This window comes from Eptatretus burgeri, chromosome 3, assembly GCF_056783735.1.
Source record: "Eptatretus burgeri isolate ZD-2024b chromosome 3, Ebu_testis_v1, whole genome shotgun sequence".
NCBI classification, from domain to species: domain Eukaryota; kingdom Metazoa; phylum Chordata; class Myxini; order Myxiniformes; family Myxinidae; genus Eptatretus; species Eptatretus burgeri.
Window position 1 is genome coordinate 142,864,566 of NC_140963.1, and position 17,479 is coordinate 142,882,044.

The following is a 17,479-nucleotide window of genomic DNA, read 5'->3' on the forward strand; positions in this document are numbered from 1 at the left end:
TCCAATGCAGACAGATTCATCAATGTCCGTTCTATCCTTTGGGTGGACGTCAAACAAGCAGTTGATGGACCTTTAAAGATCACCCGCCCGGTGTTCCCCGTCAAGGTCAGGCGAGTTATCACCGGCACTCGAAACAAGTCAATTCCAACTTGAAGTAACATTGGATCAGAGGCACAAGCACCGCCCACAAAACGATTCCAGGCACAGTCACGTGGGGTAAAATTAAAGAAGAAGAACAGCAGGCGGACGGGAAGAAGGGCCGAGGCGGTGTATGAGCAGAGATGACAGATTTTGTGTTGTTTAGGAATTTTTCAAGTCGATGTTCCGTATTTTGTGGCATGTAAATCTGTAAACTCCAATTAATATTCTATTAATTAATATCCCCTGTGTTTATCTTCCTTCCTCTGTCAGAAGGGGGCGTTTAACGAGAGGGGGCGGGGCGTTTCCGAATTATTTGGCGGGAAGTGTCGCTTCGCTCGAGCGATAATTGTGCGGTAGCACGCTCCATGATGGTGTAGTCAGCAGCAATGTTTCTGCTTTGAATCGAAGTCCGTTAATTAAATTACTCTTTGTTCGTTTAACATTGTTTTAATTCGGCTTATTTTCACAGTTTACTGGTAGATTTTCTTTTTTTGATCTGAAAACGCGAAAACTGTTTCGAAGTAGCGTAATGACGTCAGAGCGTCCGCTTTTTCGACACTCGTCGTGGTGGGCTTGAGCTGCTGTGGCATTTATTTATTGTTATTTTTTGCCGTGCTTTGCCTTGTTCAACAACACACCATATTGTTAGGTTTCGTGAAGAAAACCAGTGGACATGTTGTCTGTGGAGAGCCTGGCGAGCCAAATGGCAGGTGAGGCCAGGGGTGGGTTTGTGGATTTGCCTTTGATGTTGTGATTGCTGAGGTGAAGGTTAAAATGATGTATGATATATATATATATATATATATATATATATATATATATATATATATATATATATATATATATATATAGAGAGAGAGAGAGAGAGAGAGAGAGAGAGAGAGAGAGAGAGAGAGAGAGAGAGAGAGAGAGAGAGAGAGAGAGAGAGAGAGAGAGAGAGAGAGAGAGAGAGAGAGAGAGAGAGAGAGAGAGAGAGAGAGAGAGAGAGAGAGAGAGAGAGAGAGAGAGAGAGAGAGAGAGAGAGAGAGAGAGAGAGAGAGAGAGAGAGAGAGAGAGAGAGAGAGAGAGAGAGAGAGAGAGAGAGAGAGAGAGAGAGAGAGAGAGAGAGAGAGAGAGAGAGAGAGAGAGAGAGAGAGAGAGAGAGAGAGAGAGAGAGAGAGAGAGAGAGAGAGAGAGAGAGAGAGAGAGAGAGAGAGAGAGAGAGAGAGAGAGAGAGAGAGAGAGAGAGAGAGAGAGAGAGAGAGAGAGAGAGAGAGAGAGAGAGATATAGAGATATATGAGATATATGAGATATATGAGATATATGAGATATATGAGATATATGAGATATATGAGATATATGAGATATATGAGATATATGAGATATATGAGATATATGAGATATATGAGATATATGAGATAGATAGATAGATAGATAGATAGATAGATAGATAGATATCTCGAATGGACATTGTATCCGTGGAAGAGGGTGAAATGTTAATGAGCTCACCTGGAACGAAGTTCCAGGTGAGTTAAAAAAATCAAGGTATTTGCTTTCTTCTCTGAAACGACACACACACACACACACACACACACACACACACACACACACACACACACACACACACACACACACACACACACACACACACACACACACACACACACACACACACACACGATTTCAATGAGATTTGACCACAACCTTCATCACCCGTGATGCACCAAAGTTTGTTCAGGGCGTTAACAAAGAATCCATGGGGATTTACTTTCTTCCTTGTTACATATTTTGTGGGTCGTCCACACCTACCAGTGGTTCCCTGGTTATCACATCCAGCCACGACCAGGTGAGCGCCCAGGGGTATTGAGCCCATGGTTTATGCCATCAACAAACTTTGGTACATATACGGTGTTGAAGGTTGTGGGAAAGTTTCATTGAAATCACACGTGGAGTTACAAGTATTTGTGGACGGACGGACGGACGGACTCCCATAAGCTCGCTCGAACGATGTTCCAGGTGATATTGTTATGAATTTGGAAGCTTGCTGCACACACCAGCCAGGTCCTTTCGATCAGTTATATCGGTAAGTACATGTGTATAGTTAGAATCCATCCCCTGCCCTGTGTCTAATGGGAAATAATTGTACGTGCGCTGTGGGTTATTTTATAGATAGGATTTTTACATCACTTACAACAACGACCATCTTCGCTTTCACAACAACAGCACACTGCTCACGGGAATTCTTCGCGGCGAGCGAGCACATGTGTGGGCGGAGTTTAATGTCGGCATGGCGTCCCTCTTTGGCCAATCGGCAAGGAGCGGGCGTCTCACCCGCCCCGTCTCCCACTCAACACCATCGCCATTACGCACGTGATCTTAGATGAGGAGTTAGGCGGAGTTACAAACGCCTCCGATCGGGACTCCACCCAGAAGAGTGGGAGTTGCCCCGCCTACCGTGGGCCTGTCCAATGGGAGACGGCCAGGGAATCGCGCAATGGGTCCGACCAATCAGGAGGTGAGTGGCCAGGATAAGAAGCGGCTCCCTCCAAAAGAGTGGTTGTCGGGACGAGGGTGGAGTGTGGTTGTCGGGACGAGCGTGGAGCGTGGAGTGTGGTTGTCGGGGCGAGCAAAAAGAGTTTGCGTCCCGGGTGTCTCGAAGTGCGTCTATCTGGGTCTGCGGCAGACTGCATCCCGCGCATCGGAGGTGTCTCGTCTGGCGCGTTGCAGCGAGCGGTCGACCGTTTCATCGGGGGTGATCACCTCGTCTCGCCTCCTCTGGGTTCGGCTTCCCTGGTCCGTGCTTTTGGCGACTGGAGCTCCGGGAAGGTAAGGAACATCGAGCCGCGTGAACGCGGCCAGGTAGCCAGCATGTTATCCTTACCTCCACCTCACCTTCCCGAAGAGCTCGGGGTATCAATAAAGGTGCAGCCATAATTTCTTCTGGGTATTCGTGTGTGCGTGTGTGTGTCTGTGGGCCCCGTCTGATAAGTAGAATTGTTAAGTGCTTTTTGTTTCACATTATTTGCCTTGCTTAGTCGTGATAAATCTGCTCTGTGTTCCCTCCCAATTATTCTTCCCCTCGTCCCCCGATTATTGAAAATAAATTCCCCTCTTGTTCAATGTCCCAGCTCGTCCTTGTCCTTTCTATCCTTGGTTTGCCACGCTGCGAACGGGAATTAGGAGGCTTCATTGTTGCCGTAATCGTGCAATCGGCCCGGCAGGAATCTGGTACCCTCCGCTCGGGGTACGACTCGGATCCAGCTCGGTAACGGCCCGGATCGCGCAGATCCTGCCTCGACTGAATTTCCCCGGTAGTTTGGACGACGTGGGTATTTAGGTATATTGAAATTGGCAATTGACCCTATCCTAAGTGTTCGGCCTATTGGCAATCTTCGGTCCGATAAGGGACCCGTGACCTTTCGGATTTATCTGAAAGGTACGACCTCGATTCCGGGTGTTCGGTGGAGCCGACTCTAATGCTCCACCTCGCGGTCGTGCTCACCACCGAAACTCGGCCCCACAACAATATGAGCTAAAAATGTCATGTCACGAATTTACAAATAAATTTGCAAAATAAATGCTGGCATTCTCATTGGTGTAAATCATGACAACGGCAACTTGCGCACTTGTCATTGGTCAAACAAGCTTGTCTCCATAGTGACGCGGGGTGAGGTGTTTTGAATGACCGTGACGTTAAGTATTTTTAATAACATGGTGTTCACATTGCAGTGAGGTGTTTTTATTAACATGGTGTTCACATCGCAGTGAGGTGTTTTTATTAACATGGTGTTCACATCGCAGTTAGGTGTTTTTATTAACATGGTGTTTACATCGCAGTGAGGTGTTTTTAATAACATGGTATTTACATCGCAGTGAGGTGTTTTTAATAACATGGTGTTTACATTGCAGTGAGGTGTTTTTAATAACATCGTGTTCACATCACAGTGAGGTGTTTTTAATAACATGGTGTTCACATCACAGTGAGGTGTTTTTATTTACATGGTGTTTACATCGCAGTGAGGTGTTTTTATTTACATGGTGTTTACAACGCAGTGAGGTGTTTTTATTTACATGGTGTTTACATCACAGGGAGGTGTTTTTAATAACATGGTGCTCACATCGCAGTGAGGTGTTTTTATTAACATGGTGTTCACATCGCAGTGAGGTGTTTTTAATAACATTGTGTTCACATCGCAGTGAGGTGTTTTTAATAACATGGTGTTCACATCACAGTGAGGTGTTTTTATTAACATGGTGTTTACATCGCAGTGAGGTGTTTTTAATAACATGGTGTTTACATCGCAGTGAGGTGCTTTTATTTACATGGTGTTTACATCGCAGTGAGGTGTTTTTAATAACATGGTGTTCACATCACAGTGAGGTGTTTTTATTTACATGGTGTTCACATCGCAGTGAGGTGTTTTTATTAACATGGTGTTTACATCGCAGTGAGGTGTTTTTAATAACATGATGTTCACATCGCAGTGAGGTGTTTTTAATAACATGGTGTTTACATCGCAGTGAGGTGTTTTTAATAACATGATGTTTACATCGCAGTGAGGTGTTTTTATTAACATGGTGTTTACATCGCAGTGAGGTGTTTTTAATAACATGGTGTTCACACCGCAGAGAGGTGTTTTTAATAACATGGTGTTCACACCGCAGTGAGGTGTTTTTAATAACATCGTGTTCACACCGCAGTGAGGTGTTTTTAATAACATGGTGTTTACATCGCAGTGAGGTGTTTTTAATAACATGGTGTTTACATCGCAGTGAGGTGTTTTTAATAACATGGTGTTCACATCGCAGTGAGGTGTTTTTATTAAGATGGTGTTTACATCGCAGTGAGGTGTTTTTAATAACACGACGTTTACATTGCAGTGAGGTGTTTTTATTTACATGGTATTCACATCGCAGTGAGGTGTTTTTTAATAACATGGTGTTTACATCGCAGTGAGGTGTTTTTATTAAGATTGTGTTTACATCGCAGTGAGGTATTTTTAATTACATGGTGTTCACATCACAGTGAGGTGTTTTTATTTACATGGTATTCACATCGCAGTGAGGTGTTTTTGTTAACATGGTGTTTACATCGCAGTGAGGTGTTTTTAATAACATGGTGTTTACATCGCAGTGAGGTGTTTTTAATAACACGAGGTTTACAATGCAGTGAGGTGTTTTTAATAACATGGTGCTTTCATTAAGATGGTGTTTGCATCGCAGTGAGGTGTTTTTAATAACATGGTGTTTACATCGCAGTGAGGTGTTTTTAATAACATGGTGTTTACATCGCAGTGAGGTGTTTTTAATAACACGAGGTTTACAATGCAGTGAGGTGTTTTTAATAACATGGTGTTCACATCACAGTGAGGTGTTTTTAATAACATGGTGTTCACATCACAGTGAGGTGTTTTTAATTACATGGTGTTTACATCGCAGTGAGGTGTTTTTAATAACATGGTGGTTACATCGCAGTGAGGTGTTTTTAATAACATGGTGGTTACATCGCAGTGAGGTGTTTTTAATAACATGGTGGTTACATCGCAGTGAGGTGTTTTTAATAACATGACGTTTACATCGCAGTGAGGTGTTTTTAATAACATGACGTTTACATCGCAGTGAGGTGTTTTTAATAACATGACGTTTACATCGCAGTGAGGTGTTTTTAATAACATGGCGTTTACATCGCAGTGAGGTGTTTTTAATAACATGGTGTTTACATCGCAGTGAGGTGTTTTTAATAACATGGTGTTTACATCGCAGTGAGGTTTTTTTTTAATAAGCTTGTCGACGGGGCGGGTCCCGCCGGCCGGCTTGTTGACGAAGCGGCTCTTTCACTGCGGGGGGGAGGCACGGCTCATTCACTGTGGGGGGAGGCGCGGCTCGTTCACTGTGGGGGGAGGCGCGGCTCGTTCACTGTGGAGGGAGGCGCGGCTCGTTCACTGTGGGGGGAGGCGCGGCTCGTTCACTGTGGGGGGAGGCGCGGCTCGTTCACTGTGGGGGGAGGCGCGGCTCGTTCACTGTGGGGGGAGGCGCGGCTTGTTTCGTTTACTCAGGCGGGCTGCATGTCTCATTTGATGAGAAGGCAGAGCGAAGTGAGTGGTGGTTGGCGATGGGAGTTCTGTGATGAATGTGAAACACGGCTTGTTTTGTCAAGTTGGGAGGAATGGCTCGTTTAATGAGTGTGGGCAGGGTGAGGTACTGCTACTTTTGTAAAGTTCTGGAGGACTGACCAGTGAGGTGAGGTGTTTGGAGAAGCAAATCTTGTGTACTGGGAGTGATGTTAGTGCTCCCCCCTCCCCTCCCCACCTCATGACGATTGTGTTCAGTACACCAGTTGCAGTGCCCTGTGCGTAAGGTAACATGGTTTATTGTTGAAATGTTGGATGACTGCCATAAGCACAGATTACCTGCACATCTTGGTGATATTATAAATAGCTTCACAAGTCGATATTCATTTGATCGCAAGTTTCACACTCATTGAAGTTTCTTTAACTTTTGTTTTGCTTTCATCAGCTGCTGAGCCATGGCCTGAGAATGCCTCCTTGTACCAGCTCCCAACAGGTGAGCAGTTGTGTGAGAGGGTAGTGACACCCTGCCCCGGTAGTGACACCCTGCCCCGGTAGTGACACCCTGCCCCGGTAGTGACATCCTGCCCCGGTCGCTCTTTCATTATCACTGAAATAAGTTACTTTTTTAAACTCCACTGATATTTTTGTTTTCTTTGGAGATTGCACCAAGAAAATACTTTTGATATTCTCATCGAATATTTTCTCACTCTCTGTGTTCGTTGATTTATTCATTGATTCACTGGTTCGTTTTTTTTCTTTTTTTTCTTTCAACCATACAATTCCATACGCATTATGCGTTTAACTATCAATGTGGCCACGTCTGTGCTTTAAAATTTTTTTATTTTTTTTTACATCTTTGACCTCGACTGACACCAATGTTTCCTTTTCAGTAGGAAAATAATTTCATTTGCCCGTCCTTCACAAACAAGCTTTTACTATCACTTTACATTTACTACGATAAGTTTGGAGTTAATAACCTTCGGCTGCATGCTCGCCTTCACGGTAGATCTGTGAAAGTGCATGTGAAGTGCAATTCCCAGCCGCTGCCATGTCTCTTTCGCAAAGGCTCCTTGCTTTGAACAGCCATAGCGTTTTATTAAAATATTGTCACTTACACTTAGTGACGGAAACGGGCCTTGTCAGCGCCTGGTGCTGCTTATACGTGTAATAAAGCAGGAACTGACATGTGATGCTTTGCTCAATATTTCACTGACACACTGATAATCCACCTGCCTGGAATCTTTTAAATGGCCCAATGGTCGGCTTCTTGCTATTGTACTTTTGATTATATTTGTTTCGACTTTTAAATCTTTATACATGCACCCTGTACGTGCACCCCATAAATGCACTTTTTACATGTTGATTGATGGTTCACTTTTTCAGCACTCACTGAGGAGTTATCTTCATATTTGTATGGGGGGGGGGGGGAGGGAGGTTGAGGGTGTTGGCCAATTTATAGCAGACATGATTCAAGAAAGTTAGAAGAAGATCTGAGTAAACGTTGAGGACATACAATATGGATCAACTTTTAACTACTCATCCCAACTATGTCTTCCTCATATGTGGTGATTTCAATAGTCAGCATGCATGTTGGCTGCTGGGTGTTGGTACCTCTCTTATCAGCCATGGCATTTCAACAAAGGACTTCTGTGACTCCATGTCACACTCAATCTGTGAACTTTCCAACCAGGATGTCTCCCAGTGGCAACGATTGAACTTTCAAAATTGTCTCCCTCCTCTCAAACCTGGTGGCACCCTGTTCAGCCTCTCTGTGGAGTATGCTCTCTCCCACCATCCCTTCTCTCTCTTCAACTGGCATCACAGCCGACTCCACTCGTGAGAAGGCCGATTGCCTCAATTCTGTGTTTGCTTCCAAATCTTGTGTCCCCAATCCCTTGCTATCCATACCCGCCTTACACAGTCACACCCAACTGCTCCTGGACTCTGTATCTTTTGCACCTGAGAAGGTGGACACGTTTCTGACCACGACTGGACCTGACAGTGTTGGCTCTTGTGGCTTAAAAACCTGCTTGTCTATTCTTGCATATCTTCTCTCTATCTTTCTCACACTGTCATTTGACCAAGATCATCTTTCATCTAAATTGGCTAACATCATCACACTTTTTTTGTTCGACATGAGAGCCATTCCATTCAACCTCGCCAAAAATGCAGTTACAACATTATGTCTCTCAACCCACGATATGCCGTCAAAACCCTGTTCAAACCTCGTGCCATTTCCCAACAGATACTTCGTTTCAACCTTCTCCGTACTTAAACCACAACTCCACATCCTTCGTACGACCGCCACAACGCCTTCCTAAAAATCCCCACAATAACCGACGCTTCAATCACTTCACCACAACTGCTCCAAACACTTCAACCACCTCCCCACAACTGCTATGAACGCCGCACAGTCAGCATCCCGGATGCTCACCACTGTCATTTGAGGATATCAGGGAACCATGGACGGATGCTTGTGTTCCATTGCGGATGTACCATGTGTTCCAGCACCATTGCGGATGCTTGTGTTCGGAACATTTTTTCATGTAGCTTGAAGCGCAAGTATGTGCTGGAATTTGTTTAACGTCGTCTGAATAGCCCTGGTGCTCCACTCATTCACGATCCCCATTTGGTACCCAGCACACATTCATAGCCGGAAAGTGCTCCCAGAAACCCACGCTCCTTGTTGATCTTGGAGCTCCGTCGCATGGCCGAATTCAGGGGCGAATGAGGCCATTTTCAGGTTTGGAGCCTTGCAGGGGCAGGGCTACTTCTTGGGAAAGCGTCCATGCACCAATTGGGGCGTTGGGAAATGCCTACTGATCGTCCTGTCTGACTTTGGGCTCCTCCCTTACCAGATGTCTATAAAACACCCTGCAAAGTCATTGAAGAAGAGTTATAAAGTGGTTGAGTAGCGAGAGGTTGGTTGAGAGTCTGAGGTAGTTGCTGAGGTCTGTGTGCTGAGGGGACAGTTCTGACTTGATCAACTGTGTGAGGAGGAAGGCGTTACAGAGTATGCAGAGCAGAGCGCTGGGTGGGCGAGTGAATGAAATGCCAGACCAATCGTAGATATCCGATTGTTAGCTTTTACATTTACAGACCTCGTCACACGTCATTGTTAAGTCTTCCTCTTGCACGTTCTGTCTCTTGTCTTCTGTCTCATCTGCTGTGGATGCACGATAGCTAAAAGAGCAATCCCACAGACATGCATTCTCATTTTTCCTTATCTGCACCCACCTGCATTTAATTGCACCTCATTTGCACCCTCCTTACTCATGTACCTTGGACACCCCCAGTTTCCTCCCCCCACCCCTCCCCCTCCTAAGCGACTGGGAAGCGTGGGCCCATCAGCCACGCCAGGTACCATAGAGATCATCAACTCCTCATACTTTATCTTTCTTTGATTTCTAATTTGTGTGTGTGTCTGATGACACCTGTTGTGTTGGTGTAAATAAGATTGTAGAAGTTCCTTGTTTCGGGTTAGGTCTACACTGTCTTCTATTATCCTTTTTGTAAAGGTTTCCATTTCACATGTTGTATAATAAATTGCTTATATTAAAAATGTATCCAGCTCTTTCTGTCTCTTTCTCCATTGGTCCAACCTAGTCTTACACACAGGTTATCCGCGAAGTTCTGCCCCACTAATTTGCTCTTATTAGCTGGTGCATACTCGGCAGCTCTGTTCGGCTGCACCTGATACGTTAAGTTAACTCGGGTATGTATCGAGGGCATGAGACCCCCCTTGATGCTGCCAATCCACCAGAAACAGTAACACGCGAAGTAATGCGAACCCTGCCAAGATTGACGGTACCAATCGGCACTGGAGGTTGCTCAGCAACCCGCCGGTGTGCAAAGTTATCTGTGCCTCGTGGCTCCAGGACCGGGTGTTCGGGAGGAACCCCATTGCTTCCCCTCGTGGTCAAACTCGGATCCTGGATCCATAACAATATCCTTTACACAAACAAACAAACAGACATACAGACTGAGGTGAAGATATTACCTCCGTCCATCGCAGATTGCAGAGGTAAAAAGGTGCAAAAACTGATCCCTTTAACTGCAGTGCTAACTGCTTACTTCCAATCATCAGCAGGGTCATGAAATCAATCATTGCAGTTGATAAATCTTTCCTTTTCTCCAATAACCTCATCTCAGATCACCAATTCAGATTCAGACCAGGTCACTCTACCATAGACTTGCTGCTTCTACTCTCTCTACAATGTATGGAGACCTTCAATGTCAGACATGAAATCAGGGCTGTCTCTCTGGACATACCTTGTGCTTTTGATAAACTATGGCATCCTGCCTTACTCTCCAAAATCTCTGCCTCTGGCATCCAAGGCCAACACCACACTTGGTTTACTGACCTTTACTCTCCCAGCTAAAGTATGACTCTCAACGGAATCCTTTAATCTCTTCTCCATGTCAAGGCTGGAGTGCCTGAAGGCAGTGTTCTGGACCAAGTCCTATTCCTGATCTCCATCAATGATCTCTCTGACTCTGGAAAATCCCCTTCATATATTTGTTGATGACTCCATCTTCTGCCATGACATCCCCCATCCTTCATACAAGCAGGCTGCAGCCTCTTCCCACTCTTCAGACCTTGAAATAAATCACAAGCTGGTCAAACACTTGGAATATGTCTTTCAATCCTGAAAAAATCTCACACTCTCACTGTCTCTCTCCGAAAGGACCATCTGGCAATCCCCTTCCCCCACCCTCCACATCTACTTTCTTAACAATCCTCTTGAGGAGGTTCAGCCATTGAAACTCCTGGGTCTCACCATCAGCCATAATCTTTCTTGGGCAAACTACATTTCAAAGTTTTCTCCAAAGACAGCCGCCGGCTGGGCAACCTCCGTCGTACAAAGTCCTTCCTTGGCACACCTGAACTCCTATCCACCTACAAGGCCTTTATCCGCAGCTTGATGGAGGACTACTCTCCCCTTTGGGCTGGCTCCCATACCTCACATCTTGCTCAGCTTGACGCCATGGAAACCAACGCCTTCGAAGTTTATGGAATGTCACGCGACGAAGCTGAGTCTATGGGTATCATTTTCTCATCGGAGACAGGTCAGTGATCTCTATCTTTTTTTTTCTGGTCTTGCACCCTCTGCTGTTTCAGTCCTTTGTCCCCTCATCCCCCCACTCTCCCCCAGATTTCTGCACGGCACATGTGGTCCACCATCAACCCCCATCTGTTTAAACTCACAAAATCAAGAATCACCTCTCACTTCCACTCATTGGTTCCTCTTTTTTTCTCGCCCATGGAATCGACTTCCACAATCTCTTAAATCTCATTTTTCCCTCCAGGTCTTCCAGGTATATGTTTACCACCATCTCAGATCATCCCCCATTCAAAACCATGATCTTTTCTATCCCTGTTACACCCCTTCCCCCCCAGCCCACCTCCCCCACCGAACTTTTTTTTTTTCCAGTTTATCCTTCCTGAGAGTTTGCTTCCATGTTCATCTTCTCCACCCCATGCATCCCACCCTACCCTTTATTCTTATCTGCATCCCTTGTTTGTCTGTCTTTGTCTATTTTGTCCCTCTGCCCTGCTGTTGGTGTCCCCCCTTTTTCTTCAGTTCCTTTTGTTCTGTTGTGTACGAATCCATTCTGTGTTCTAGCTCTTCCATGAGCCTTGACTTTGGAAACATTCAATATATATTTTTTAATCTACTGTCGTGGCCAAAAGTATTGTCACCCTTGTACTTTTTTTTCAAATAACTCACAATTTTCTCTAAAAATAAGTTGAAATTGACAAAAGTATTTGATCTCCACAATTTATTATTTCACTGTTAATATTACAGAACCCTTGTTTTTCATTCAGAACTTCGTATATCCTTTTAAATGAGAAAATAAAAAGAAATGGCATTGACAAAATTATTGACACCCTCGACTTAATATTTGGTAGCATGGCCTTTGGACAAAATAACTGTTGACAGACACTTCCTGTATCCATGAATGAGTTTCCTTCACATTTCTACTGGTAGTTTGACCCACTATTCTTGTGTAACCTGCTCCAGTTCTCCCAGATTTGAACGGTGCCTTCTCCCAACTGCTGTTTTCAGATCTCCCCACAGGTGTTCAATGGGATTTAGATCTGGACTCATTGTTGGCCATTTAAGAACAGTACAGCGTTTTATCTTGAACCATTCCTGGGTGCTTTTTGAAGTGTTTGGGGTCATTGTACTGCTGCAAGACCCATGACCTTCGATGGAGACCCGGCTTTCTGACACTGGGTTGAACATTGCGCTCCAAAATGTCTCCTTGGTAATCTCCTAATTTCATGATGCCATGCACACACTCAAGGCACCCAGTGCCAGAGGGAGCACAGCAACCCCAAAACATCACTGAATTTTTTTTTTCTTTGTGCACATGACCTGACCCTGGGTACTCCCAACAGGTATGCAAAATATGTTGGAGATCGGACCAGCCCTGTTTTTTTTCTATGATTATCTGTGATTTTCAGAAATACATACATCCACACTACATACATACAATTGCCTTATTTGATGTCATAGGATGGGATTGTTCATTTGATGAATTGTTCACTAAAATGTTGCATTATCTTTTTGAAGATGATCAAATTCTGCTGTCAGATGCTGCATCCTGCTTGGCTGTGCAGGTATGACATAGTTATGTAAATAAATATATATTTTTTACGTTTATGTAAGGTTCATGAAGGAGCTGCAACATAAATCACATATATCACAAGCATACACTGTAAACTCACCATAACAGTATAAAGTGATCCATCATACCATCTCGGGTTTGTTCTTACAATGTTCTGCTGGAACAGAGTCGGAGGTGCACCTGTGCCTTGGGATTGTATCTGATCATAGTATGGAGATCCATCGGCGATGAAGAGGCGATTCGTGCGATTTGTAAATCCCCATACATCCTTAAAATGTTTTTGCATCATGTATGGTGTTTTAAACTGCAACATTGATCAGATCTTTGTGACTGGCATCATCTGAAGGCTTTTTTTTTTGCATTGTAAGGTGATGCTGCTGCCTAGAATGTTTTCTTTCTATTCTGCTCACGTGTACACGAGATGGCACATTCGTCAAAACGGCATGCATGCTGTGCTCATTAAAGCATAGCATCGTCATCGGATGCCTTTCTCGTTCACTCACGCGCGGTTCATCGCAAATTAGATTGAAATGGGGAGACGATTTTTTATTTCATTTATTTGATTTCAAATCTGTAAAATCAAATACTTTGAAGCAATGGTCTTTATCAGGAAATCAACATTTCACAATAAATTAGCATTCTGCCAGACATTCTGCTATATTTGGAGTAAAAGGAAAATGTGAATGGGCTTTAGATTTGGTATTGGGAGTGACCGGGTGTTTCCACCGACACGACAGATGCTGTGTGAATCGGTGGAGCCATCGTGAAAGGCAAATGAAACAGACGAATGGCAGGAATAAATATGGAAGGAAAATGATTTATTTAAAAAAAAAATTAAGAGGGGACAAGTCTGTAGACGACGATGGTTCTCGAGCGGTATTTGACGATGTAGATTGTTTCAGAAGTCAAGGATGAGAAAATGTGATAATGTTTGACCAAGTTATAAAAATGATCAACATGATGTGGTACGAGTGACAGGTTATTAGCTGCAAAATGTCGAAAACCCGGTTTCGTTCAACAACTTTAAAAATTTGACCTTTGCATAACCTTTAAAGGTCACAAAACAATGTTGTGGGCATTAAAATAAGGAAACAGGATACGTGCTATAGCTTATTGGAGTTAGTTTGTCGAAGAAGGTCGAAAACCCGGTTCGATTCCCACAACTTTGAAAAATTTGACCGTTGTGAACTTTAAAGGTCAAAGGTCAAGGATTATGACCTTTGGTGCAAAACTTCCTCTGGAACATTCCAGGAACAATATAACATCATATCGGCTATATGGCATTTCGCACTCCTCGGATTAATTATCCATACTTTGATGAAATAAGCGTAAAAACAAACTTGAAGGGGGCGCCACGGGCAAGGTGTTCGAGATAGAGCAAAATGGTTTCAAGACTTTAGGTGGGGAATGACTTCAATATTATGCATAAAAAATGTTGTCATCCCAGCTCTCAAAATTCGGGCGGTCGTATGATTTTTATGTCAAAATTCGAAATTTTCTAAGTTTGTGACCTTGTGACCTTGACCTTGGGACGAAATTGAAAAATCGAACTCCGTGGGGTGCAGGTTTATGCAGGTGCCATTGGGCGAACCAAATACCGAAACCACTGCCAGATTCGACAAACCCCTCGTGGAAGATGGATTTTTATGTCAAAAATCGCAATTTTCTAAGTTCGTGACCTTGTGACCTTGACCTTGGGACGAAAATGAAAAATCGAGCTCTGAGGGGCTATGCAGGTGCCATTGGGCTAACCAAACACCGAAACCCCTGCCAGATTCGACAAACCCCTCGGCGAAGATGGATTTTTATGTCAAAATCGCAATTTTCTAAGTTCGTGACCTTGTGACCTTGACCTTGGGATGAAAATGAAAAATCGAGCTCCGTGGGGCTATGCAGGTGCCATTGGGCTAACCAAATACCGAAACCCCTGCCAGATTCGACAAACCCCCTCAGAGAAGATGCAAATTGTAATCGGCTACCCCCTAAAAACACAATTCACTATTTTCTAAGTTCGTGGCCTTGTGGTCTTGACCTTGGCATGAAAATGAAAAATCGAGCTCTGTGGGGCTATGCAGGTGCCATTGGGCTAACCATATCCCGAAACCCCTGCCAGATTCGACAAACCCCTAGGAGAAGAAATTTTTAACGTCAAAATTCGCAATTTTCTAAGTTCGTGACCTTGTGACCTTAATCTTGTGACGAAAATGAAAAATCGAGCTCCGTGAGGCTATGCAGGTGCCATTGGGCTAACCAAATACTGAAACCCCTGTCAGATTCGACAAACCCCCTAGGTGAAGATGCAAATTGAAATCGGCTACCCCCTAAAAACACGTTTTTTGGGGGTGGCTCTGACCATAATGGGCGCACCAAGCCCATTTTCAGGAAAACACAACTAGATCATGATATAAACCTCCCACCAAAATTTTATCAGGATCGGATCAAAACCCACAGAGCTATGCTCGGGACAGACAGACAGACAGACAGACAGACAGACAGACAGACAGACAGACAGACAGACAGACGGGCAGACAGGCAGACGGGCAGACAGGCAGACGGGCAGACAGGCAGACAGACAGGCAGACAGGCAGACAGGCAGACAGGCAGACGGGCACACAGGCACACAGGCACACAGGCAGACACACAACAATAAAGAATATAGTGGTCACTTATTTTTTTCGTGAAAATATTTTTTCGTGAACCAAAAAGGCAAAAGATAAAAATTTGTATACAAGGCCAAGGCTTGTGTTTGAGCTAGAACATGGAATGGACCAGGGCACAACAGAGCAAAAGGAGAGAGAGAGAGACGGACACACGGACACACAGCAGAATTGAAGGACAAAATAGAGCGATACTTGGACAAACAATGGGAGGCAGAAAAGGATGCATGGAGAGTGGACAAGACAGATACAGAAGGAAACTCTCAGGAAGGATAAACTGGAAATTTGCAAGAAGGTGGGCTTGAGGGTGGGAGTGGTGGTTGGGGGGGGGGGCAAAGAGCAGAGGGTGCAAGACCAGAAAGGCAGCAGTAGAAGACAGAGACCACCAACCTGTCTGTGTAGGGAAATTTATAGTCCCATAGTCTGCTTTATTGTGGGAGATTTCAATGATTTTGAAGACCTTGGTTTCCACAGCATCAAGCTCAACAAGGTGTGAGGCAGAGGCACCAGCTCAAAGGGGAGAGTAGTTCTCCAAGCTGTGGATGAAGCCTTGTAGGTGGATCGGAGTTCAGTTGTGCCAAGGAAGGACTTTATGATGGAGGATGCCGAGTTGGCATCCTTTGGAGGCCAACTTTGAAATGTGGTTTGCCCAAGAAAGATCATGGCTGATAGTCAGATGAGAGTTTGATTGCCTGAACTTATTTTAGGATTGTTAAGAAACGATATAGGAAGGTTTGCCAGATGTTTCTTTCTGAGAGTGAGAGTGTGGCATTTGTCAGGATTGAAAGATGTGTTCCAAGTGTTTGACCATCTTGTGATTTTTATCAAGGTTTGAAGAGAAGGAGAGGTTGCAATCTGCTTGTCTGAAGGATGAGGACTGTCATGGCAGGTGTTTGAGTCATCACCAAATCGCAAAAGAGCATTTTCCAGAGAGTCAGAGATTGTTGATGAATATCAGGAATCGGACTGGAAGGATTTCATATCAACCCAGAACACTACATTGGGGCACTCCAGCCTTAATTGGCAGTGGAGATAAAAGGATTCCATTGAGAGACTACTGGATTTGAGGAAGTCGGTAAGCCATCTGTGGAGTTGGCCTTGGATACCATTGGCAGAGAGTTTAGAGAGTAAGGCGGGTTACTGTCCAGATTGTATCAAAATTTCAGACTGTCGAGATATGTCCAGATAGATGGCCCCAACATCATGTCTGACATTGAGGGCTTCCATCCATTGGTTGGTGAGTCGAAGCAGCACATCCAAGGTGGAGTGACCCTGTCTGAAACCAAAATGGTGATCTGAGATGAGGCAGTTGGAGAAAAGGAAAGATTTCATATCAACTGTGATGATGGATTCCATGACCTTGCTGATGATTGGAAGTAAACTGCTGGGTCTGTAGTTAAGGGGATCCATTTTTGCATCTTGGTTATGTAATGCAGTGGTGTTGGCTCATTTCCAAGCAGGTGGAAGATGACCTCCGGCAAATGATAGGGTGAAAAGGCCAGAGAGAGGATGTGCAAGAGCAGCAGAGAGGGGTTTTAGGACACGTGAGCTGATGCTGTCCGGTCCAGTAGCAGAGTCAGAGTTGAAGGTTGAAAAAAAAAACCTCTTCTCTACCCAATGAGATGCAAAAGATACAAAGTTCATGAGCAGTTGGATACGCCAGGGTAGGTTGGGGGACCGAGAGTGAGGAGTTGTGGACAAAGATTTGAAAGCAAACACCGATTTGAGGTTTTCATATTCTCACGAGCTGAGTCGGCTGTGGTGCCATTTGAAGAGAAAGAAAGGACGGAAGGGGAGCATACACCAGAGAGAGCCTTAACAAGGCGCCACCGGGTTTTATACGAGGTGGACAAGTTTGAAAGTTCATTCTTGAAGTTGTACAGATGTTGTTTTCTGGCTCTGCTGAGAGTGGACACACTTGTGGGCTTTTTGGAATGTACGGAAATTGGCTTTGGTCGGATTTGCCTTCCAGGAAGGGAAGGCAAGTTGATTCA

General features: G+C 44.5%; 1 protein-coding gene across 2 annotated transcripts in view; it reads left to right on the plus strand.

Moving 5' to 3' along the window:
- The first annotated feature begins 646 nt into the window (after window positions 1-646).
- Window positions 647-17,479, plus strand: part of MTX2 (metaxin 2) — a 58,406-nt gene continuing 41,573 nt past the window's right edge. Inside the window, exons 1-3 of one of the 2 annotated variants that reach the window (XM_085876005.1) lie at window positions 647-851; window positions 6,638-6,685; window positions 12,774-12,820. In XM_085876005.1, the coding sequence (XP_085732131.1) occupies window positions 815-851; window positions 6,638-6,685; window positions 12,774-12,820 (132 nt within the window). In that variant the 5' untranslated portion in view covers window positions 647-814. The remainder of the gene's footprint in view (window positions 852-6,637; window positions 6,686-12,773; window positions 12,821-17,479) is intronic. The other variant, XM_085876004.1, reaches the window with a different exon arrangement.